Source organism: Hyaena hyaena, unplaced genomic scaffold, assembly GCF_003009895.1.
Source record: "Hyaena hyaena isolate Hyena2069 unplaced genomic scaffold, ASM300989v1 scaffold_808, whole genome shotgun sequence".
Classification (NCBI taxonomy): domain Eukaryota; kingdom Metazoa; phylum Chordata; class Mammalia; order Carnivora; family Hyaenidae; genus Hyaena; species Hyaena hyaena.
The window spans coordinates 233,823-256,187 of NW_024081437.1; the positions used below are offsets into that span (position 1 = coordinate 233,823).

Here is a 22,365-nt window from a genome sequence, read left to right on the forward strand (position 1 = left end):
GGAGTCCCCAAATGAGCTTTTCCTCTGTGTTTCTCTCTGGCTGCTTGTACGGAGCTCAGTATTTCTATAAAACCCTGACCCCACTGCCCGGGTGGCTGGCCCTGGCACCATGGCATTCTGCAGCGAGCTTCGTCACTGAAGGCACAAACCGAGCAAGCCCCTTTCCCCACCTACCATGAAGGAGCCCCTTCACCCTGTCGCATTCAGGGTGGCCCACTGAGGGCAGACACCAGGGGCACAGGCCACTCCTTCTCAGAGCCCAGGTCCTAGAAGGGCACCAAGCCACAGCCCCAAGGCACTGTGAGAGCCAAGCTGAGCTGCACAGGACCTGGCCTCAGGGTGGCGGACAGGGTGTGCAGCTGTCCCTGCATCAGGGGCTGTGAGCAGCAGACACCTGCGCGGGCCGGCAGGACGTGTCCCTGCTCTGCCGACGGCATCCCCACCCAGGACTCGGGAGCCCCTTATATAGCAGGCGGCTCTGGCATGGTAAGACTGGACAGAAGACTGCTTGGTGGTCCCATGGTGGCAGCAGGGCCTCGCGCATGAGGCCATGGTGGTGGCCATGGCAGCAACACCCTCTCTGCTTATGAGCAAAGGCCCTTACCAGGCATGGGACAACCTGCCCACTCGTAGTACCAAGTCGCACAGGATGAACCAAGATGTGTTGGCAGCTGGCGGGGAGCCTCATGTGGAAGGGAAGCCAGACAGTAAGCCCGGGTGGGCTGGGTGGTCAAGGGGGCTGGGGAAGGAGCCCGTGGACACTGTGTGTGTGCCCCCCAGGGCATTGCAGGGACTGATGTGGCCAAGGAGGCCTCAGACATCATCCTGACCGATGACAACTTCACCAGCATCGTCAAGGCGGTCATGTGGGGCCGGAACGTCTACGACAGCATCTCCAAGTTTCTGCAGTTCCAGCTGACGGTCAACGTGGTGGCTGTGATCGTGGCCTTCACGGGGGCCTGCATTACTCAGGTGGGCACTGGGGACCGGGAGGCACGGGGACTGCAAGAGGCAGCTGGTTTCCCAGGCCCCGTCTGCCTCCTGCACCTGGGCCCCAGTGTGGAGAGCAGGCCCCAGAAGCCCCACTCCCGGGAGTTGTGGGGGCCAGGTGTTTTCTTTGTGGCAGATTTTTTTTTATGTGTATGTAAAAGTCACATACCAAAAACTTCATCATTTGAGAGTACACAGTTCAGTGGCATTCCGTACACACACACTGTGTGCGACCACTGCCTACGTCTAGTTTCAGAACATTTTCGTCACCCCTGAGAAGATCCCATGCCTGTTAGCACACACTCCCCACCCCTTCCTCCATTCCCTGGCAACCATGCATCTGCTTTCTGTCTTCACAGACTTGCCTATTCTGGACATTTCATATAAAGGGAGTCAAATAACATGTGGTCTTTCATGTCTGGCACCTTTTCAGTCAGCATGATGTTTCCAGGGTCCCTCCGTGTTATAGCCAGTATCGGTACTTCGTTCCTTTTGATGGCAAAATAGTTGTATGGAGAGAGCACGTTTCATTTGTCCCTTCCTCCATCAGCGGGCATCTGGGGCACTGTCACCTTTTGGGGAGTGTGACTGATGCTGCCGCGAGCATGCGCATATGAGTCTTGGTGTGGCCCTACGTCTTCATTTGTCTCAGGTGCGGAGCGAGGACTGGAGGTGCGGGCTGCGATGGGAACCCCGTATTTAGCCTTCCAGCAGTCTCATTGTCCCCAGTAGTGAGTGTCCAGAACTTGTCTCCCTCTGAAAGTTTCTTTAATTGACATAAAACCCACATAACACAAACTGCACCACAGTAGCCATCTGAAAGTGCACAATTCAGTGGCCTTTGGTGCGTTAGCAATGTTGTCCAACCACCACCTCCATCTCGTTCTACAACCTTCTTGTCACCTCTGTGCCCATGAAGCAGTCATCGCCCACTCACCCTGCCCCCAGCTCCTGACACCCACCCATCCGCTTTTTGTCTCTATGGATCTCTCAGTTCTGGAAGTTTCATAGCAATGGAATCACACAGTACATGGCCCTTAGTGTCTGCCTTCTGTGAGGCTGGTTTTTAACCAACCTGGAAGCGAGGAGAAGGAAAGTGCAGTGTGGAGTTCCTGCGTCTTCCTGCCCTTGGGTGTGGGAGGTCGGGAGAGTACCCATCAGTCAAGCCCTTTCCTCACGGTCTGGGCTAACACACGGGCTGTCAGTTTGGACCACACCTTCTAGATCGCTGCCACCAGGTGAGAAAAGGGAGGCTTGCAACATTTCCAGAGCAGGAATCCAAAAGCCCTCAAAAACTCGCTGCTAACCTTACCACAGGGATGGAGAGGTTACATTTTGATGGGAAGGTCAGATCTGCCACATTTCACTGCGGTGAATCCCCGTGAGGTTGCTCCCATGCTGAGCTTCTTCCCCCTGGAGTGGCCCCGTGTTAGGGCGACTGCCTCCTCTCCACAGGACTCTCCTCTCAAAGCCGTGCAAATGCTGTGGGTGAATTTGATCATGGACACATTTGCCTCTCTGGCCCTGGCGACAGAGCCACCCACTGAGTCACTGCTGCTACGGAAACCATACGGCCGGGACAAGCCCCTGATCTCCCGCACCATGATGAAGAACATCCTGGGCCACGCGGTCTACCAGCTCACCATCATCTTCACACTGCTGTTCGTCGGTAGGTTGGCCCTGGGGCGCCCTGCACCGCCGCCAGCCGTGCAGCTTCAGACCCTGTTTGCCAGTGGAAGGGACAGATGAGCACCTATGAACCAAATTTCCAGTGCGGACCCCTCCACCCTCACCTCCCCACTGCCCCTCTCTGTGCAGGCCCCACGGGGGTGCCACCCATCCATTCACTCACCCCATGACCATTTCTCCAGGCGACAGTGGACAGAGCACTGGGCCGGAGTCTATGGGAAGAGGGGGACCAGGAAAAAGAGGTGGAGGGACGGGCGGGGGGAGGGAAGAGGAGGGGTAGGCAAGGGAGAGACAGTAGAGGTGAGGCAGAGAAGGGAAGGCAGAGAAGAGGATGGAGGGGCAGAGGAAAGAAGGAAGGAGAAGGGGGAGAGAAGGAGGAAGGAGAGGGAGGAGGAAGAAGAAGGAGGTGGAAGAAGGGAGGGGGAGAGGGAGAGAGAAGGAAGAGGAGGGGAGAGGAGTACGTGTCAGGAAGTAAGAAGAAAGGGGCATTAAGAGAAGGCAGCTGTGGTGGGCGGTGGGGGGCAGGGAGAGCAGGCAAGTGCACGTGGCCCATAGCAGCTGAGCTGGCCTTGACCCTTCTTGGGCATTTAGAACCAGCTTGGCTCCGGCTCCATTTAGCAGTTTCCTTTATTTGGATCAGGGGTGGTGTTGTTGCTTTATCTGCTTGTGGCGTCTCTGCCTTATGTCAGAGCGCTGTACGAGTCACCAACACTGCCCCCCCCCCCCCCGGGCGCGGGGCAGAGGCAGGAGGGACAGTGTGTGGGGACCACAAATGTCACTATCGGGGGGTCCTCTCTCTGATTTCTTGGGAGCAGAAGCCTCTCACGGCCTGCCTGAGGGCCTACGCCTAGCTGCCCGGTCTTGGGGACAGGGCAGAAGGGTCCAGCACACCCCGTGGCCCGCGATTCCTCCCCCGCCCAGCCCCAGTCAACCCAGTGTGCACATTTTGTCTTCTTCAGTCATGACCCGAGGTTTCCGTGCCAGACCTCTGTTCCAGGGGTGAGCTCACGTTGTGGAGTGAGACCCGTTACTTTCCCTCCAAGTCCTTGTCACCACAGGGTTGGGGCTGCCCGTGGCCCCACCACAGACCCCCAGCACTCCTCAGGCGACACTGACTGGGAGCTGCATCCACTCGGGCTTCCGCCGCCCTCACGTGCCCCTTGGCTTGCAGGGGAGCTCTTCTTTGACATCGACAGTGGGAGGAACGCACCCCTGCACTCTCCACCATCAGAGCACTACACCATCATCTTTAACACCTTCGTCATGATGCAGCTTTTCAACGAGATCAATGCCCGCAAGATTCACGGCGAGCGAAACGTCTTCCACGGCATCTTCAGCAACCCCATCTTCTGCACCATCGTCCTGGGCACCTTTGCAATTCAGGTAGCGGGGGGGCCTCTGCACTCTGGCAGGAGACAGGGGAGCAGGGGACCACGCCCGCTGCTGGCCTCCCCATCCCCATTCACAGAACCGGAACCAGTTCCGCCCCTCCTGCTTTCCCAGCCCCCGTTGCCATGCCTGGTGACCCCATGCCCTCTGTGCTCATCTGCAGAACATTCACCTGCTGGCTTCCAGCCAGCCTTCCAGGGCCTTCCTCAGCACAAGCCTCCTCATAGCTCCCTCTGGGTCTGCCACTCATTTCCAGTGCTCAGTTCCTTGCTGGGGGACTATCATAGCTCTAGAAGTTTCCTTTGGAATGCTTTCTATCCCCAGTGCTGACCAAGCAACCTCTGCCTGCCTCCGTGCTGTGGACAGGCTGGTCAGTGAATGTTCAGGAGTCTGAGCATTCAAACATAGATAGAGTGAGGACAACAGGCCAGGATCGTTTGCTCAAAGGAGGGGGCCTGCCACCCCATGAGGGGACCAGCTGGGGAAGCGCCTGGGCGGCTGGGGACAGAGGGAGAGCAGGGAGCCTTTGCTGTGGAGTCTGGGGGAGAAACTGCAGTTGGGTGATGAGGCTGAGGACTCACGAGTATGACTAATTTCAGGGTTCTGGGGGGCATAGCGCTGCGTCTGGTTGTCTGGGCCGTGGCCTGGGTAATTAGGGCAGAAAGGATAGCACAGTAACTGAGCTGGTTGTGGTGTGGGCTCTGGATGGCTCGGTCTGTATTTTAAAAGCTCACCCCAGGGGCGCCTGGGGGACTCAGTCAGTTGAGCGTCTGACTTCAGCTCAGGTCATGGTCTCACAGTTCATGGGTTTGAGCCCCGCATCAGGCTCTGTGCTGACAGCTCAGAGCCTGGAGCCTGTTTCAGATTCTGTGTCTCCCTCTCTCTGACCCTCCCCTGCTCATGCTGTCTCTCTCTCTCACAGAAATAAATTTTTTTAAAAAAATTTAAAAAAAAAGCTCACCCCAAAAAGGAGGGCTCTTCCCTAGGAAGGGCCAGTTAGGCAGCAGGAGCCCCAGGCAAGGCTGGTTGGGCATGTCACTGGGGCACCCGGAACGAGGCATGTCCAGCACACGCATGAGGGGCCCATGGTAAAGCATCACGTTTACAGAAGCTGGAAATGTGGCTAATCAGCTGGGCCATGGCCAGAGGCCCATCTGCCTGGGGGATGCAACGCCCGTTTTCTCTCTGACTGGGGTGGCCTAGAGGGCAGAGTGGGCCCTGAGGGCCAGAGGAGGGGGCAGCAGTCGCCGCACCTGGCCGGGGCCTGCCAGCACACCTGCCTCCCTCCCACCCCACTCCTGCAGATCGTCATCGTCCAGTTCGGCGGAAAGCCCTTCAGCTGCTGCCCCCTGTCCACGGAGCAGTGGCTCTGGTGCCTGTTCGTTGGCGTTGGGGAGCTGGTCTGGGGACAGGTGAGTGTCTGCCTCGTCACCCTTCCCAGCCCCAACCCTTCCCTGTTTTGTCTACAAGAGCACCAGCACCGGACACAATGCCGGGGGGAGAGTGGCTCCTCAGAGCCCATGCTTAGGAAAGCATTCGTGTGTTCAGGGTGGGCAGCACCGCACAGCAGGGCTCGGGCCTGGGCCATGCCACAGCTCAGGCACAAGGCCACAGGCTGCAGTGTCAGTGGAGAGAAGGCAAAGGGCCATGGCTGGGATGTCACAAAGCCCCAGCAAAATCCCCCAGAATGCCCCTTTCCGTGATAAAAGCCCCAAATCGCCCCCTAATAATGGGTGGCTTGGAAAATGCTCACGGATGTGAAAACTAAACAACACCCTGTGAAATCCTCCAAGAGACAAAAGAAAGTGTCGAGGAAAATGAAGAAATATTTTGAGATGCTGGAACGCACAAGTTAGATACCTGAAGCCCTTGACAGTTAAAGACATGCACAGAGGGAGACTTACGGCACCCAATGATTATGTTAGGAAGCAACAGCCCACGCCACAGGCACACAAGAGGCTTCTGAAAGCATCGCTCTGCAGTTCTAAAATATTGGTGCAGGATCCACTTTGCCCTATGTCTTAGTCACCTCGGGCCACAAAGTGCCACAGCCTGGGGGGCTTAAATAGCAAGCGTTGTCCTCTCACATTTCTGGAAGCTGGAAGTCCGAGATCAAGGGTATGGAGGGCAGGGTCTGGGAGAGACCGGGAGTGAGCTTCCAGGTCCCTGGCCAGCAGGGTCATGAGGCAGTGTGTGGTTTGTCCCGTCACAATGACACGTGACGATGCACACAGTGGGCTGGGCGGCACCGCCTCAGGAGAAGCTTCCCTGAGCACTGGGGCCTAGGGACTTTAATGGGGGTCAGTCCTATGGGCCCGGGGCTCCCGCATAGCTGACCTCACACCCTCAGTCTCTGCCCCCAAGATGTGAAGCCGGGGCCCCATCAGGAATCACGCTGTCAGCATAGACGGCCCAGCAGGGCCCTCAGGGAAACTGAGACCCTCTCATCAGGCAGGATGTGACAGAGGCCTAAGAGGTCCCCTCTCAGGAGCAGGGAGCCAAGGCAAGACCTCCCCCCGCTGGAAAACGCTCCCTCGCCCCCACAGCCTCCACGCCCTGCTCCCCAGGGACCGTTCCTGGTCAGAGGAAAGGGGCACTTGGCACCAAGCATGTAACCTTGGGGACCAGGAAAAGATGTCCCATCCCCCGATCGGCCCACAGGGAACAGGCATTTAGGAAACAATAGTGCATGATGCTAGAGTGCAAGGTCGTAGACACCAGCTGCAGCCTGCGTCAGAGGGAGGTGGGAGGTCTGGGTCCCTTCCCAGCCCCAGCAGACCTCCTACCCCGAAAGGACCGGCCACACTCTGACAGCTACTGTGCCTGCTACCCTTCACCTCTACCCCCCTCCCCCAGGTCATTGCCACTATCCCCACCAGCCAGCTCAAGTGCCTGAAGGAAGCAGGGCACGGGCCCGGCAAGGATGAGATGACCGACGAGGAGCTGGCCGAGGGGGAGGAAGAGATCGACCATGCCGAGCGGGAGCTCCGCAGAGGCCAGATCCTCTGGTTCCGGGGCCTCAATCGGATTCAGACGCAGGTAAGCCGCCGCGCCGCCCAGCTACTCTGGCTCTCCCACCTTGAGTGGGTGGCGAGCAAGCACGAGGCGGACAGTGAGATGCAGCCAAATGCTCCACCACTGAGCTGCAAGGCCTCAGAGTGAGCGAGATGAGCCCCACATCACCAGGGAAACCCTTGGGCCTTGCCACCGTCGCAACGGCCATCCCCGGGTGTGCCTGCCGGCTGTCATGGGGCTGACATGGCCCATCGGTGACACTTCCGTCAGAGCCCAGGCGGCTCCCCGCCCCCACCCCCCGTGCTGGCTGCAGGTGCCAGCTGAAGATGTGTGTTGTGATCAGTGGTTGTCTCTTTGGGGGGGGGACGGTGCGCAGGCCACCCGCTATCTGCATGGCCGCTAGGCCTTGCCTTATTCGCCGGAAGCAGCCTGGTGACAGGGAGGTGACATTCTTGGGAGGAGATAGATGCCCATTACAAAGAGTCTTTGGTGAGCTCACCGTGCATTGGGTTATATCGTGAATTCTATGGAAGCCGATTCTGGCCCCCGACTTGGTCCTTTCTCTTTGTCTCAATCTCTAAGTCTGAGAACTGGTGGGGCCCAAGGCCTCCATGAAGTCAAGTAGTCACAATGACCGCTCAGCCATGGGCGCTTTCGAGGCTTCATGAGACTCATCTGCCAGACCAACCCCTTCCCAGCTAGCCTTCTTGCCAGAATGTTCCGTACTCCCTCCTGCATCTTTCCTCACACTCACTTGTGATCGCACTGCAGCCTGGCCTCTGCCCTCAGTGTCCCAGACGCAGTTCTCACCAAGGTCTGTGCGACCTAGAGTGCCCAGAATTGGGCTGGCCCTCCGTCCGGCATCAAGGCTTCTTCCCAGCGCCCTCCCTGTGGCAGCTTGCTGTCCCTGCGTTTCACTGTCTGCTCCTCATGCTCGCTTGCCTGGCACCCCCACTTCCCTCTGAGACCTTGGTCCCAGCCTGCTGTGGCCTGCACAGACCTGGGGGCCCTGGAGCTGGCAGGGAAGGAAGGAAGAGAGCATGAGAGCTCACCCCCAGACCTTGGCCACCCTCAACTTCAGCCTCTCCTTCAGCCCTGTGGATACTGGCTCTTCTTGGCCAATTCCCCACTACCTGCTCCTTCCCTTTCAGCCTTCAGGCGACGACCCGGTGCTGGTCACTCCCCATCTCCTCCTCTGCCCAACCAGAAACCCCCAGAGTGCCATACCTCATCCAAGGTGTCCACAGTGGGCTTGGCACAGACCACAGTCCATGAGCCGATGTCCTTCCAACCCCTCAGCTCCCGGCAGATGGCTTTGTCACCTCCACCAAGCGAGTCAGAGCCCCAGAGCCGTCCCAGATGCTCTTCCCGTTTCCCCACACAGCCGGTGCATCAGCATGGCCCATCAGCTCAGCTCTGCCCCCCTTGAATGCACGTCCCCAATCCAGCCACTCCTGCCCCCCATCCTCCCGGCCTAGCCACTGACTGCCCACTGACTCCCTGCACCCCAGTGACACCTGTCACTCTCTGCCCCTCCTGTGCTTCCCAAAGCCCTGCCTCTGACCTTTCTCCATGTTCTGTCCAGGACCCCCAGCCCCCCTGCCCCTGACATAGTTCCAATAGCTTCTCCTCCTGGGGGTCCCACCAATGGGAAGGACACTAACATACTACCATACACTTAGCCCCGCCCTTCTCTGCATTCCTGCAGGGGTTGTGGGGGTCGGAGGGGAGCCTGGGCCTGGGGCATGGCTTCAGACCACACCTGTCCCCGGTGTCTGCCTCCAGCCTGTACACATCACTACAAGCTCATCCCAAAGAATCTTTCACGCACCTCACCCAAAGCCCCGCCCCCCTCCCCCCTCCCCCCCCCCCCCCCCCCCCCCCCCCCCCCCCCCCCCCCCCCCCCCCCCCCCCGGCAGCCGGTCTACCCTGCCCCCGGCCTGATGCTCCCAATACACACAGCTTGCCCGCTATTCCCATATAGTCCCCAGAAGTCTCACAGGGCTCAGCCTCAGGGCCCTCCACTTCTTTCCTCCCCAGGCCCCAGCCTCAGCTCCAGCCATAAGCTCTCAGCCTCCCGAGTGCTCCTCCCACCTTTGTTCAGCTAGCCCCTCCAATGCCCCCTCCACCACATGGCCCGTGTAGCCTCTCTTCTTGTCTTAAGGGTCAAGTTCAGAGTCCTGACTATGGCCTTCAGGCCCCTGCCTCTTGGCGTCACCCTACACACCCCATGTCCCTGTAACCCCTTCTGCTTTTCCAGATGTGCACTCACTGTGCTTCCAGGCCTCCCCAGCCGTCACTGTGCTCCCTCGGGGCCCCCCCCATCCTGCAGCAGCCCAGAGACCGCCACCCTCTCCCGCCTTCATAGCCCCTCACGTGCCCAGGGCACTGGGATCAGTGAGGAGCAGAATGCTCTAGAGGGAACTTTCCAAAGCTGCAGAGTCCTGGGCTGCCCGCAGGGCTGGGGATATTGTAGGGCTGGGTGAGGGGGCCCCAAATAAGTCCAATTTAAGGAGCTCCCCAGGGATACAAGGGGCTTCTCCAGTGGAGAAGCAGGAGTCCAGGTCTGTGGCTCATTCCTCTTTGCGCCCAAGTGCGCTGCAGAACCCGGAGCTAGCTTGAGCCCGACACGGTGGGGGTGTGCAGCAGCGCTCTGGCCAGCCCTTCCCTGGTCAGCCCGCTCACTTCTACTGGTGAGCCCGAGGTGGTGGCCGTGTTTCTAGCAGCTGAGACAGCCCCTGCTCGATCTGAGGCATTGGGGGCGGGGCGGGGGGAGGGGGGGGGAAGGCTCAGTGGTGCCTGGCCAGGTGTGTCTGTGTCATTGTGCGCCTGTGGGCTCTGAGGCCTGCCACCGCTGCCTGGCCAGTAGAGCCGGCCTCCTCAGTCAGAGTCTGGGAGTCACGGCCCGTGTAGACACTGACCAGTGAGGCCCCTACTTCAAACATGATGAAAGGGGGCCCAGAGAGAAGGGACGTGCCCAATGTCACCCAGTGACAGTCTCCCACCCCACCTTCCATCCCCTAGCATAGTCCTCTCCAGAGAGCCACTCACTCCCCCACAGAATTGTCACTTTGTCACATCAAATTTACCACCCTCCTCAAGAATGCTGAGCTGATAGGCTACTTTAGTTAACTTTATAAAAGCATCTGTTCTTTTTGATTCAAAATACCTGCTTGAAAAACAGAAATAAAGTGCCCCAGCTTGTAGGTACATCCCAAGCCAAGGGAACACGCTCTAGGTGGCTGGCCCTAGATTTCTGGATTTTGCAAACAATAGCGTTGCGGGGTTTGGAGGCTGGCACAGCTTTGTATGCAGCTGAGTGAAGGCATTTTGTAACCTGCTACCTGCTCTCACCGTCATTCCATACTAACATATTACTGCACCAGTTGGGGGGTCATTCTGGAATCAAAAAGAGTCCTTGAAAGCCAGAACATGGAGCTTTTCGAAGCATCCATGATGCGGTCCATTTCACATTCCATTATAAACCAACGCGAAGCTTCAGCAGTAACTGGGTTTTGGGGGGCAGGGGGCAAATTTTAGGTATTTTGATTGATACTGTCATCCCATCGGGACACCATGAGGAGAAGGGTCCAATCAGAGGCAGGAAAAGCATCTTTCCCTCGCCCTGTCGCCCTGGCTGCAGTAAGAGTGCGTCATGTCACGGGCCATCTTCCTTCAGGGTATTGGGGCACGCTAGACACTGTGCCAGCCCCCTGTGGCCACTTAGTGTGCATGACGCATGGGTCTCGGCCCTGGCAGTGAGGTCGCCCCGCTCACGAGTGCGGTGTGTTGGGGAGGAGGGAGCTCGGCGGCAGAGTACAGGACAAAAGTCTTTTCCTCCGTGCCTGGAGGGCTTGAAATGATGCACATCTTCACGTGTGTTGGGCTGAGGGAAGTGTGAGCCTCAAGCTGCCTTCTTCCAAGAGGCCTGGCCCCATGTCAGACTCCCTGCTGAGCCTAGCAGCCACCACAAAGCCACCACGGGACTTGGGTGTGGCACACGGCGGCCTGCTCTGGGCCCAGAGTAGGCAGCCAATGGGCTCCAGGCTCCAGAACTGTACATTTGCTTTGCCGCTCCAGTGAACTGTATGGCACTTTGCAGAAAGCAGGTCCACCTTCTAAAGCCAAAGATTTGCATGCACGCACACACACACACACACACACACACACCCGGCCTTCCCAAAGAGGCAACCCAAGGTGTGCCATGTTGGGGCCCTCCCAGCACGTAGGCACATGGTGTCCCCGTGCGGAAACATTCAGTGCAGCCACTCAGCCACAGGTCTGAGGTCTGAGTCACCCCCAGACCCACGTGCCATCAAAGACGGGGTCAGGAAGTCAGAAGACCCTAGGACTCTTAGTGAGTTCACCCCCTGGTTGTCATTTCCTGTAGACCCATGTCCCTTTTGACGCCCAGGAAGCTTCAGGGGAGAGGGGCAAATAAAAGCCGTCTTTGCTCCCGGGACCCCCCCAGTCTCTTTGCTGTCCCTCCTACCAGCCCTGTGGCTCTGTAGAAAGGAGTCTGACAAAGGAAAGCAAAAGCTTTTGCATTTTAAATCACTGAGGCTTCCCACAGGGGCACTGGCCTCAATCACTCTGATGAGGCTGCGGCTCGGGGCAGGGCAGGGCAGGCCAGCGCAGGCCAGCGAAGGCCCCTGTCCCCACGCCGTCTGAGCACTGCCACAGGGAGCCTTGTCCTAATGGGAGCAAAGTACTGCCAGACACAGGTATTTGTTAGCAAGCGGCTCGCAAAGAGCGCATGGTGGATGCAAATGGCTCTTTCAGCAGCGCTCGCAGTGCGCCCCCGACGGCTCGATGGCTCGTCCCCCGCCCTCCCGGTCTTCTGAGTGCTAATCATTTGCTCAGCAAACCCTCTCTTGGTGGATGACACGGAGGCCGGCCCCAGCCATGACCACGACCCTGTCAGAAGCACTGTCAGCTCCAAGGGCGCGGGGCGGCCTAGATGACGCCTCCCGTCACAGTGTGCACCCAGCGTGGCCCCTGTCCTCACCCAACCCCACCCCCGTGCGGTAGCCGGGACAGCAGTGCAAGCCAAACTTTATCTCATTTTCTCTCCCACAGATGGAGGTAGTGAGTACCTTCAAGAGAAGCGGTTCATTTCAGGGTGCTGTGCGCCGGCGGTCTTCAGTCCTCAGCCAGCTCCATGACGTAACCAATCTTTCTACCCCTACTCACGTAATTCTCTCTGCTGCCAATCCCACCAGTGCCGCTGGGAGTGAGTCTTGAGTCCCCTTTTCTCTCATAAATGGCATCTCTGGGGGAGAAAAAGCCTCCCCGACTCTTCCTTCTCTCTTTTCCAGTCTTGCATCCTCTGCTCACCGTGGCTTTTCCGCTCTTTCTTCACTGCCCTGTCCAGTCCTTCCCGCCCAGACGGTGTGCCTCTCCAGAGCCATGGCCTCTTATGAAATGTACTGAACCCATGGCACTGCCGGACCTTCTGTTCTTTTCTTTGTTTGGTTGTTTGGTTTTCATTCCTTCTGTCATTGGTTTCCTTTTCTTGAACTTGTCCGCATCTGCCAATAGTTCTTCACGAACTTGGGCCGCTTCTCGTGGTGTCTGGTGGCAGGATGGGGCCTCAGTCAGTGCTCTGTGGGGCCGCAAAAGGGAGGCATGCGGGCTCAGGGCTGCCTTGCGGGGCTGGAGGGGAGGGCGAGTGCCTTCCTGGCATCGTTCGCAACGCAATAATCTGGCCCACCTACTTGGGACTGAACTGACAGCTTCCAGAACTCTCCTGGAGGTGGTTGCCAAAGGCAGTAGACGCGATGTGGGCTTCAGGGGACCGCTGTCACGTGTCCTCAGGTGCTACCTGCCCTGTAGGCCTCTGCTCTGAGCCAGCGGGAGTAGAGGTGTCTGAGGTGCTCCTCAAACAGGAGTCCTCCTCACACCCCCAGCCTGCGCTCTGCCACATTTCCATTTGTTCCCAAAGCACCTTTGCTCTTTCCAAACAGGCGTCAGGATTGGAAGGTCTTAACATGATCTGGTCCATATTCTCTCTCCTCCTTCCTCCAAGAAGCTGGGACATAGATTCCTTCCTACATGTTCCAGTGGAAACCTCCCACCATGTTAGTCATATTTTAAAGAGAACCCAGGGACTGTCGTAAAGAGGTAGAAACCTCTGTGTTTGCTCACCTCGTTTTACAAAGACAAAGGGAAAGCTCTTAGACCCCACCGCCCCACGGTTCCCTAATGAGAGAGAACGCAGGGAACGTTGTGGGCTCCCTGCTCCCTCCCACGGCCACCTGCTTCTGTAACAAACTCGACATTTCAAAATCCAAGCAGTAAACCTTCCAGTATGAGCCCAGAGCCCCTGCTGAGATGGTTCGATGCTACCTCTTTCCTTTCCTTCCAGTGAAACCTGGCAATTCTCACCTACGTGAACACATCACTTCCCCACAGACGGGAGCTGTTAACCATACCTTTTTCCCTCACCAGACTCTGGGATTTTCTTTTTGCTTGATTTCTTCTCTTTCCCTTTTTCCTTTTGTCTTTTCTTTTTTTTTTTTTCTTTTTGTATTTTCTTCCCCTTTTTTTTCTTTTTTTCTTTCTTTCTTTCTTTCTTTCTTTCTTTCTTTCTTTCTTTCTTTCTTTCTTTTTTTAGGAACTGGTGAGAGGTCCCCAGTGGGGGGGCATCCCTCCTCTTGTTCACACTGTCGTTTCAGGCCACTCTGCCCTTTAAGGAAGGGATGTGGGCCGCACCAGTCCCCGCTGGACCACACTGTCCCCTTCGGAGACAGCATGTACGCGCGTGCACACACCTCCCCCCTCAAACCACAGTCCACACACACCTCCAGCTCCCTTGCACACTCCCTGGGCCCCCCACCCGGGCCACAGATATTGGCCAACAGCCATCAGAGACAAGGCTGGAAAGCTCCAGGCCCACCCAGACAAGTCTTCAGGGGGCTCAGTACTGTCAACTGAGGACAGAAACGGTACACAGCCCCCCGGGGGCGTGCCAGCCAGGGTGCGCCTGAGACAGGGGCACATTCCTTCCTGGAAATGAAGGGACAAGAGGTGGTGTGGGTGTGCCGAAGGGGCACATACTGACCTGCCCCTGTCCCTCCCTCTCCCTTGACTTTTTCCACATGTTTCTTTGCCATCTCTCTCTGCGCTTCCTCTCTGTCTGTCTGTCTGTCTGTCTGTCCATCTGTCTGTTGACTTGAGGTGGAAGAGGCAGCTGACACAGCCCCCACTCCTCACGCCCCTCAGGCCTTCTCCACGCCTACGGCCTTGTTCCACTCCGGGGCCAGCCTGGGCCTCCCCTCCGGGACCCTGGCGAGGCCTGCCGTCTCTTGGCTCCCTCCGGACTCCTTGGGCTTCCTCCCTGGCGGTAGCTTCTGTCTCTCCTCTTCCTAGCACCTTCCTTCCTTCTGCAGCCGTCTATCACCCCTGTCTTCCCCGTTCTGGGAGCCCAGCAGTCCGGGTAAGAACCGTGTGAGAGACACCAGCCCTCCCACTGGCCACCAGCTACTCCAGGGGGATCTAACTAGTGCCTGGCCGAAATAAAAGGGGGAGCCACTGTCCTTTCCACACCACATGCTGCTTGGTGAGGAACAGGTAACGGGGCCGCAGGGAGAGCTGAGCACGTCCCGCCCAAGGAGGGTGCTGGTGTGATAGCAAGGGGATCCCAGTGTCCCAGCCCACACGGGCCAGCCCAGAAGGCTCATCCCAATTGGGCAGCAGCACCTCAGAAAGGACCCCACTGTGGAGGAAGATGCTGGCTGGAGGACCAGGCAACACCAGGGGACGTGCCTTCTTCTGGAAGCCGCCATCCAACACCATTTCCTGCCGTCATCTCTGTGTGGCAGATTGGTTTGGAACTCTGTGAGGATCTAGAGAAATCATTAAGCCCAGCACCCTCATTGTACAAATCAGGGGAAGGCCTGGTGGCCGCAGTGAAAAAAATGACCAAACACAGGCCCTCACCGTCTCTTGGAAGCTCCCAGAAGGAAGGCAGGGCCCAGACCACAGCGGAGCCCCTAGCCTCGCATTGTAGAAGGTGCAGGGGTCACAGGCCACGGGGTTTTCCCAAGGAGAGCCCGAGCTCTGACAGGAGATCTCCTCTCCCCTTCACCCACCACCCGGCCAGTCCAGCCCTCATCCACAGGCTGGAGCAAGTGTCTCGGGCACACCAAGGCCTCTGGTCTGACAACACTCCACTGAGAACCCGAGGCTCTCCGGGCGGAAGGCCCAGGGCAGGGTGTGTACAAGGAGCCCGAGGGCCACAGTGATAGGTGACAATGCTCACCAACACGAGTCCCGGCACATGGCACCAATCCAAGAGGTGGCCAGAGACTGTCTCTGGAGCCAAAAGGAAAGGAGAGCCCCTAGAAGGGTGACCAGGGAGGGTTAGAGATGCAGAGACCCTTGGGGCTCAGCACACCTCCACCCGCACCCACTCAACCTTCTAGCCAACCTCTGACTCCCCCTCCCAGGCTTCCCACACCCAGCCCCGCTCCCTGAGCGACACACAATGACCTCCGAGCTCCAGGGTGGTCCGGACTGCCCCCTCCCTGCTCACTCGGCCATTTCATTCTCAACCTGGGGTGTGGCACCTGTCCCCCATGGCCGCCACCTCATTTGACAGGACCTCAGCTGCGGCCTGGAGGCCAGCCCTTGTGAGCGACTCCAGAGAGCGCATTTGTTAATAACCGCTTTCAGTCTTATGGAAACCAACAGGGAGGGAAGTCCTATCCCCCACTGGGACGCCAGCCACCCCGGCTCCTCCCGAGTCACACGCTCACACACTAATGCGTCACTCCCCTGGCTGCACGTGAGGGTTCACAGCCCTGGCCCCAGATGGTATATGGGGTTCACCCGCATTTACTACTGAGCAGCAAGCTGGGTGCCGGACAGCTGACTGCAAGTGTGAGCAGAGACACATAGACACACCCCTGCCCTCCCTCCGCAGCCACACTTCCCAAGGCTCCATGGAAAGCTCCACTTTCCAAAGTTTCCATGGTGTCCCCAATGGCTCCCCCATCTCATCAGGCACCCGAGCCCAGCCCGCGCCTCCGCGCCCCCCCCCCCCGCCTTGCCCACAGCAGCACTGGGCCTCATGACACGGCTCCTGACCCAGCTGGGCAAAAAGCGCGGAGGCAGGCAGTGAGTTTGGTCACACGTGGCCTGAAGAGCTCCCTCAGGGCTCTAGTTCAGATGAACTGTGGCAGAAAGAGATCATAGCAGTTGCTTTAGTTTAATTGCCTTTTGCAACATGAAAGCCTTGCATCCAACTTGGCAATGGCAATGCCAGGTAAGCCCCCACGGTTTCCTTGGACACACCCTTCTGAGGCCTGAGGCACCAAGCTCATCACACACGGGGAGGGCAGCAGCGCCCAGAGTTAAGCCAGCCCCATAGAGGAAGGAGCCCTGCAAAGCGAAAGCAGTCTCATCTGCTGGAGTTTGCTCCTTTCTCAGGAAACCCGTTCATTTTAAGCCAAGTCTCTCCCCTTGGGTTTCTGGGACCAGTGTAGTGGTATTTCTTCCCAGCCATCTGACAGCGTTGTTTCCACACTACGGACCGTGTCGCCCTGTCCCGCCCGAGCCCTTCCTGCAACCATGGGCCCTACCCCCGGGAAGGACCTTCCAGGCAGTCCCTAAAGTACATGGCAGCTCGCAGCCGAAGGCAGACCCCAGGACCCCTACTTTTAGGCCCTCCCCTGTAGGCACCTCCAGGATGACTCCCATGGCCGGGAAGGAGGGCCCCGGGAGCTCAGGAGACTTCTTTGAGGCCCTGCAGCTGAGAGGCAGGGCCCACCCCCCGCAAGGCATGGGACTCATTGTGCCCAGGTTAGTTGAGTGTCGCGGCATGTGGACATCAGCGGTGTGAATCTGGACTCTGCCGGTCCTGGGCGCGGATGCGTGCACACAGGATGGGAGGCAGGTTCGCGAAAGTTGCCAGCCGCTAGCAATTCTGACTCGCCAACGTACCCAAAGCCCTGTCTTTGGTTTGGAGTTCAATCCGTCCGTGCAAGGGCCGGCTCTGGAGTTTGCATTTTCACATTGCCTAATCCCTTGGTGAGGAGAGGGAACCTTCCTCTTTAGCCGTGGGCATGTCGCCCCCCCCCCCTTTGTGTCACTTTCCAGGCACAATTCACCCTCGTGCCTACAGGGATGGCTTGGGACCTGGGAACCCCAAAGCTCCGGGAAAGGAGTTTCCCTGGCTCTCCCCAGCTGCTATGTTCAGAATTTGCTGTAAACCCAAAGCCTGAATGCCGGGAGAGCAGCAAGTCCCCTCCCTCCCACAGAAAGTTCTGGATTAGTGGCTGGTACAGAGACAGCCACGCCCATCAAGCATGCGGTGGGCAGGGGGGAGGGAAGGAGGAGGCTTTGCGGAAGCAGCAGCGAGACACGGAAGTGGCGGGCGGAGAGGACCTCCCCATCCAGGGCCTGCTGGTGTCCCTCAGCACAGGGGAGAAAAGGCCAGAAGGCTGTGGAACACAGTTTCTGTTGTTACTGTTGTCATCATTGTTCTGGAGCTTTTGCTTTTATTTTTCCCTTCTCTTCTTTTCTTTTCATTCCCTTTTTGCATTTCTTTAATGAGGTGGGTGTTCCCTCAGTCCTTCCCTCCCCTCCCTGTTTTCACATCCTTACTCTACCCCCATCACCACCTGCATTGCAAACTTCCGTGATTGAAGGTCAAAACAAAAGCGGAGTCCATCCACTTTCACCCACCTTCAGCCTTGACCTTCAGCCCCTCTGCTCACCCCAAGCATCCATCAGTAGCACAGCGCTGTTGCAGAGTCTGACATAAGTATCCCTCCTGCTTTGGCTCCATGTGGCTGGCGTGGTGCTGGGAGTTTGGACCACCGCCCACCCTGTCCCCACTAACGGGGCCCAGGGTTCAGGTGAAGGCAGGCCAGTGCTTACGTGTGGGGGCGAGCGGGAGACAGCAAGGAACAAACAGAGAAGTAAGCTTATGCGAAGTGTCCGGCACAGCTTCTAGAAGGGTGGATGTGTGAGCCGAGTTCTGAATTAGGAGGAAAAGCCAGCATGGGACAGTCTGGCAGCAGGGGCAGGGGAAAGGCCAGGTGTAATGGCTCTGGAGAGGCCTTGCAGCAGCCGCCCACTCACTGGGCCCTTGCTGGGTGTAGGCACCGTGCTGGGTGTTGGGAGCCGGGGAGGTCTGTGAATCAGATGGAGCCCTGTCTTCAGGGGGCTGTGGAAAGGGGACGGAGGAGAGAATAATAGGTGGCAGTGGAAGGCGAGCCATTCAGGGTTGCTGAGGGAGATGGGCTGCTTGAGCCCATCAGCAAGAAAGGAAGTGAGGGGGAGCCTTGAGGCTCCGAGAAGAGAAGAGCGTGCGCGCGGGTGCACAGGCCCCGAGGCAAGGGTGTGCCGGTATTCTTCCAAGAAGAGCCAAGAAGCTGAGGCTGGAGACTGAAAAGAAGGATGAGCAAGGAAACGGCCTGAGGCAGGCCTTGACTTGGCAGGACTCGGGCTACTGAAGGCTTTAGACCAGTGGACGATGTGAGTTGTGCTGGCTTTTATTTGAAAAGATTTCTTGGGCTGCCATACCGAGAATAGGCTAGAGAGATCAAGGGCAGTAGCGAGAAGACCAGGGAGGAGGCATGGGACAGGGGTGAAGCTAAAGTAGCAGCCGGAGTCCTGAGTCTGGAGGTGGGGGCGTGGCACACATTGGAAGACAGATGTTACTTGAGGCCACGGCAGATTCAAACACCTAGGAAATGTGTGGGTGGAGATGAAGAAGAGAAAAGGTCCAAAAATGAGCCCTGGGGCCCCCAGATGTGTGGGGACTGAGGGAGGACGGAGACGCTGCAGACCCGTGTCCATCCAGAAAGCAGGGCTGTGGCACGGGGAGCACTGAGTGCCCAGCCGGGGAGGTCCCTGGGGAGCAGGGCCAGCATGTACAGGGGACTGCAGTGCCCAGAGAGGGTCTCTTTTAAGAGAAGACAAATGAGTAGGCTAGGCAAGGGGGCAGGCAACATCCTGGGGGGGGTGCCGGGGCCAGGGTGGGGCCCCCGGGCAGTGCACGAAGAAGCACAGCTGCCTCTCCGACGACAGGAAATGGGGGCGGGGGGGGGGGGGGGGGGGGCATGGCGGTCTCGGTTGGGGTGAGACAGGAAGCTACCGGGAGAGCCCTGCAGCCCCAGCCCGACCTGATCCTCCTCAGCCTTCCCAGACACCTTGGCTGTAACCCTAGGAGTCAAGGTAACTGGAAAGTGCTTTCGTGTCTTTTCCTTTCAAATTAACCTACAGCAAAATGGAGTTTTGGGGGGTTCAGTTCCGTGAATCCCCGCACTGCACAGAGTGGAACCAGAGCAGCTCCTTCACCTGCTGGGATGTTCGGGGTCCCCACAGCAGCTAGGCTGGGGCGGGCAGGGCCCCACTCGACAGTCAGAGATGATGGAGGCTGCAAGGCACCGCAGGGATATCGGCACAAAGGCAAGAGCCAGGGAGACATCAGCAGACCAGGCAGCCAGGGTCTCTGCCCTTGGGGGTTGTGAGTCCCAAGGGGCCTCCAGGGCCCTGCAGATACGGCGACAGCAGTGGAGGTAGAGGGGCCTCCATCGTGAAGAGGCTGGAGGACTAGGGCCCTTGGGGCGTGCTGATGTGTGACACTGGGGTCAGGGGGCAAGGTGCCTCTGTGCTTGGCGGGAGCCCTGCACGACACCCGGAAGACCCGGGCTGACAGGGCCGAGGCCACGGGTCCTCCCGAGCCTCCTTCAAGCTGATAGAGCCCTCGGCTGGGAAGGGGTGCATGCTGGCTGCAGACATAGGCACGGGTGCTACAAAGTGTGGATGTGGTGTCACCGCAGTGTGTGCCTTGTCGGTGGCAGTGACAGTCTTGAGGGTGGCAAGATCCCCTTGGGAGCGGTAGAGATGGAGAGGTGACCTGAAGGACCCCATCCTGGGCCGCTAGGACGGTCCCAGGTTGGGAGAGTAGCTGGAAGAGGCCTGAGGGGAAGGGTGTTGTTTCCGCTCAGCCTTGGTCACTCTTCTGCTGGGACATCCCGAACTGGGCTGTGGGGACGTTGTCAGGCTCCCGTGTGTGAGCTCGGGTCTCTAGGGCAGGCCTCTCTTCGAAACTGCCGGCACTCACCCAACCAGTGTCCCGGGAAGTGACTGTGCTCTTCCGTGCTGGGTGGCCTAAAAACACCCCATCGTAACACCAATACCGGCGGGGAAGTGGGGCCTGTGGGAAGGCCAGACGGGAGCCCCAGGAGTCCCCACCGTGCGCTTGCGCGAGAGGCCCTGGCACTCCCAGTTGGTGACTGTGTGACTGCTCTGTGCCGTGCTCTGTTGATAGGTGACAGACAAGGCTAGTGACGGGACAGTCATTAAAGTGCAGGGAGACCTGAGAAGGGTGTCAGCAGGGCTCTGGCCTGATCACGTGATCCAGATCCAAGTGAGGCGACAGCTCAGCTAGAGGAAAGGGTGTCGTGCAGGCCATCAGCTCCTTACTGGGAAATTTAGCACAAAGGCCCCCAGGGTCAAGGGCAGTGGGATCCAGCTTACTCTCCTTTCTCCGCCACTGCCACCATGTAGCCGCCACAACAAATGTCCCAGTAGCTCTCCCCCAGTTCTGGAAAGGCCCAAATAATGAGGCCACATCTGCAGTGACTCCGAAAAGTGAAATCTAGTTGTTTTCATCAGAAATGTCAAATGATGATCACCTCAATTTCCGTGTTACCCCTTTCTCAGAAGCCCATCTGGGGGAATTAAGGAACTGAGTGCAAAGAGTTGGACATCTGTCATCCAGAAGCTGTGACTTCACCAAATTCAAAGAAAATCCTACCCAGACTTAAGATTTGGAGTTAGAAAATTCCAATTTTATGGAGCTTTTTGGCTAATTATTTTTGCCCTGAAGTGACTGAGGTTCAACTGGTTTAAGTTGATTTCAGTTGTGCATGTGCACCAGTCCTGCGTTGTGCAGTGATAGTCCTGCGTTCCAGACGCTGGAGGGTTGAGAGACTCATTGTCAGCGGTGTGGTTCATGGTCTAAACTAGGGGGCAGCAAACTTCTATAAAGGACCCGAGAGTAGTTATTTTTAGCCTTGCAAGCCAGGTCTCTGTGACAACTCCCCAGCTCTGCCCTACAATGTTGAAGACGGCCACAACCCATGCAGAAATGAATGGGCATGGTTGTGAGCCAGGAAAATTTTATTTGTGAAAGCAAACCGAGGGCAGTGTTAGCCCTTGGGCCACAGGTTGCCATAGGGAGCCGGCTCTCCATCTCAGCACAAGGCCAGTTGGCTTGTGCGGGGCCCTGCAGAGGCCTTCCCTCCACCCAGCAGAGGTCCACTCTGGCTTCTAGAACCAAGATGGAGCCTGGGGGAGGGGGGGTCCAGGGAGGGAACAAAGAGAGGCAACAGCTCTGTGGCTCATAAACCTGACGACGTTTGAGCACGCATCTAAGTGCAGGTGGGACTGAAGAGACGAGGGGTAATTCGGGAGCACGATCCTGTGGGAGGTGCCTGAGCCCAGCTGGGGCCGAGGGCCACCGTAGCCGAGGATTGGGGCATCGGGGGCCGCCTTCGCTGTGGAGAGTTATGCTGATCTGAGGTCTGCAAATGCCAGAGGAGCAGCCAGGAACAGGACGTAGAAGAGGCCGAGTGGAGGCAGAACATGGCGGATTCCAGTGACTACAAGTTACTGGCTTGGAAGGTGAAGAGGGGAGGAGGCGAGCACAGGCCGCAAGCAGCGCCAGCCTGTGAAGTGCCTCCTCGGAGGGCAGGAGACACGCAGCCAGAAGACTCCTAGGAGGGAACCGACAACCCAACCAGACGCACCAGACGCAGGCCTGGAGCGTTGTAGGGAGGCTTGAGGAACCATCTTGGTGGGTCAGAGCGTCCAAGCAGGAGAGGCTTGGCGGGTGCAGATCACAAGCGGGGCCATTTTGTCTCTCGGATGCCTGCGGGTGGGGGAGCAGCAAGCTGTCAGGCCTGGAGCTCTGAGGAGAGGCCTGGGCCCCAGTCTCTGACTGTAGCCAGATGAGTCCCGGGCGAGGAGGTGGGCCTGGGTGGATGAACAGAGAGGAGGGCCCGCGCCGGGATGGGCTCTCGGGCACCACAGGACGGGGGAAGGGGGAGTGGAGGAGACAGGGTCAGAGCAGTCAGGGAGGTAGGGGGAGGGCCATGCGGTAGCAGCGGCCGGGAAAGCAGGAGGGCTTTCCAGAGAGAGGGGCAGTCAGCTGTGTCGGGCGGCCGTGAGAGGTCAAATAAGATGGAGATACGGAAGAGGCCACTGCATTTAGCAGCAGGAAAACTGATGGCCACACGGGTCCTGGCGCGGTTGCTGCTGGGA

General features: G+C 58.2%; 1 protein-coding gene across 5 annotated transcripts in view; it reads left to right on the forward strand.

Moving 5' to 3' along the window:
• ATP2B3 (ATPase plasma membrane Ca2+ transporting 3) overlaps window positions 1-22,365 on the forward strand; it is a 44,974-nt gene that overhangs the window by 20,543 nt on the left and 2,066 nt on the right. For 4 of the 5 annotated variants that reach the window (XM_039219252.1, XM_039219256.1, XM_039219253.1 and 1 more), the window contains 5 exons: window positions 781-972; window positions 2,446-2,659; window positions 3,851-4,062; window positions 5,373-5,480; window positions 6,925-7,107. In XM_039219252.1, the coding sequence (XP_039075183.1) occupies window positions 781-972; window positions 2,446-2,659; window positions 3,851-4,062; window positions 5,373-5,480; window positions 6,925-7,107 (909 nt within the window). Of the gene's footprint in view, window positions 1-780; window positions 973-2,445; window positions 2,660-3,850; window positions 4,063-5,372; window positions 5,481-6,924; window positions 7,108-12,162; window positions 12,250-22,365 lie in introns of all 5 variants that reach the window. The other variant, XM_039219251.1, reaches the window with a different exon arrangement.